This window comes from Aplysia californica, unplaced genomic scaffold (assembly GCF_000002075.1).
Source record: "Aplysia californica isolate F4 #8 unplaced genomic scaffold, AplCal3.0 scaffold00465, whole genome shotgun sequence".
Lineage (NCBI taxonomy): Eukaryota > Metazoa > Mollusca > Gastropoda > Aplysiida > Aplysiidae > Aplysia > Aplysia californica.
Genome location: NW_004797735.1, coordinates 501,453 through 503,582, shown reverse-complemented (window position 1 = coordinate 503,582; position 2,130 = coordinate 501,453). Strand labels below are relative to the sequence as shown.

At 41.6% G+C, this 2,130-nt stretch overlaps 1 protein-coding gene across 1 annotated transcript in view; it reads right to left on the bottom strand.

Annotated features, from left to right (window-relative positions):
- Positions 1 to 2,130, bottom strand: part of LOC101853480 (microtubule-associated serine/threonine-protein kinase 3) — a gene marked incomplete in the record, with an annotated part of 165,506 nt that overhangs the window by 28,195 nt on the left and 135,181 nt on the right. The window contains 2 exon segments of the mRNA XM_035971580.1: positions 142 to 237; positions 1,750 to 1,854. Of these exon segments, the coding sequence (XP_035827473.1) occupies positions 142 to 237; positions 1,750 to 1,854 (201 nt within the window).

The window sequence follows — 2,130 nt, the reverse complement described above, 5'->3', positions numbered from 1 at the left end:
GCAAAGAAAAGAAGAAGGACCTACTACTTTTGACACCCTTAAACCACCCACATGAACACATACACGAACAGGCAGCAGATAAAAAAAATACAAGCAGACAAAGACTGCACGCCATCTGTCTTTGGGACTCACATCCTGTAGCAGTCTCTCCAGATTGTCCAGCATCTCGTAGAAGTAGGTCTTGGTCACTGTCTTCTCGGCTGCTTTGTTCAGGCAGTCCCGTGCCAGCTCCAGAACCTGATAAAAACATACGCGCCCAATTAGTGTTTGAGATTTCAGTGGGGTTTTTTTGTTTGGGTACAACTATCATGTCACTTGCTACACAATTAGGTCATACAGGTGTCGAAGATTAGAGGTGTTACTAGAGAGCAACATCTAAAGAAAAGAAGAATGAGAGATAGTCTAGTAAGAGTTTTACGGAGATTGCAACTGCATAAGGTTATAAAGAAAAAGGAAAGATAAGGATGACAAATGTTTGCTTGGAAAGAAGGAGCAAACCACACCTGAGCACTTGTCAACCACCCACATGTTTGAAGTTTAGTAAGAGTTTTTAAAAAAGTAGATCAACCAAATGACCATCATTTCATGTCAGGAATAAGAAAGACTGGCAAAAATAGTAGAGGAGCAGAGGGGAAAAAAAAGGAGTACGACCCACCAACTGCCTGTACAATATCATACACGCCCAGTTAGGTAGATATGATTTCATTTTTTAAAAGTTTTTAAAAATTGGTAACTACTGATTAAACTCCTTTTCAACACTGATTTAAAGTTAGTAAAGTTCGCACCCCTAGAACATTCTTAAAAATAAGAAAGTCTTCTGCACACAATGCCATGGTGATCCAGATGGCCTTACTGAGAGTGCAGGCCTCAAATGTGCATAACAGGTAGAGTAAATTCCATATGAAGAGCTCTAGTTTACTTTTACCCAACAGAGTAAGGCTGTCTCAGAGGTGAGGCGAAACCTCTGAATGTAACGTCATCATCCATCAAGCTTAAGGCAAGTTTTAAAAACACAGACTGAATGGTGCTTCTGGTCACCATTTCATTACATAGGTTTGACGCCCCTTTCAACACTGTAAGGTTATTTAAGAGCAGGACCTTCAAATTTAACATCAGTCTTGGACAGGACCCAAAGATAGGACTGAGCCAGATGGGTTGAGATCCTTGAAAACTCCACAAAACGACCCGAGCTCAAGATCGCCAAGTCTTGTATTTGAATTGAACCCGTTCCCAAGCCATTCAAGATGTAGTACTGCATGATACCAACTGAGCTAATGGAGCGCCCCCAACTGTGTTTTGCTTTTGTTTTAGTAGAGGTTTTACGGTGCTAGCAACTGCATAACGTCATATCAGCGCCAAGGGGTGGATATCAACAGAGAAGTCCTTACAGATTATCAGACTTACTTTGCTCACCTATTTAGCTTCAATAGCACAAAGTCTGCTTCGACTATCAAGGCATCCCGGAAATAGCGGGTCACAAGAGTGTGACAAACATACAAAAGAAGTAGAGGAAAAATGACGATATCACTATCGTCATTAGGCTTAGGAAAGAAAAAGCAGCAGTTCCCTGTTGCAGTTCAGGCACAGCTATGAGCATGACATTGATGAATCAGCCCATTTACAATTACAATTCTACTGTGCATAAGAACTCTGAGATGTTTATGTCTCCCTTTTGGGAATGGCCTAAAGGCACTTCAGTCAGTGGCACTGCCCCAGGGGGTATCCCAACTGTGTGGCGCCCACAGTCACCTGATAGTGCAAGAAGCAGAGCACAGCGTCTGACTCCTGAGCCAGGTCAAGAGTGGCGTTGCTGTCAATGAACATCTTCAGCTTCTCCACCATCTGAGCAGTGGCCTGGAAATAAAAATAACAAAAGATAATTAATTAAAAAATTATATTATAATTATATATTGAAACAATTAGTGAAAAAAAAGAAGTAGAGACTAAATAGGGAATACTCCAACCACCCGCTGATTCGGGAAAGTAGCAAAAAGCAACTTCCCGTTGAGAAATAAGAGGAGCAGACCACATTAGAACTCTCACAAATACGCGCTGATGAAGTAAGGAATGGGGGAAACAACCATAATCTCTCCTTTAAACACACTGAGCTACTGCTGGTGACCATGGAAC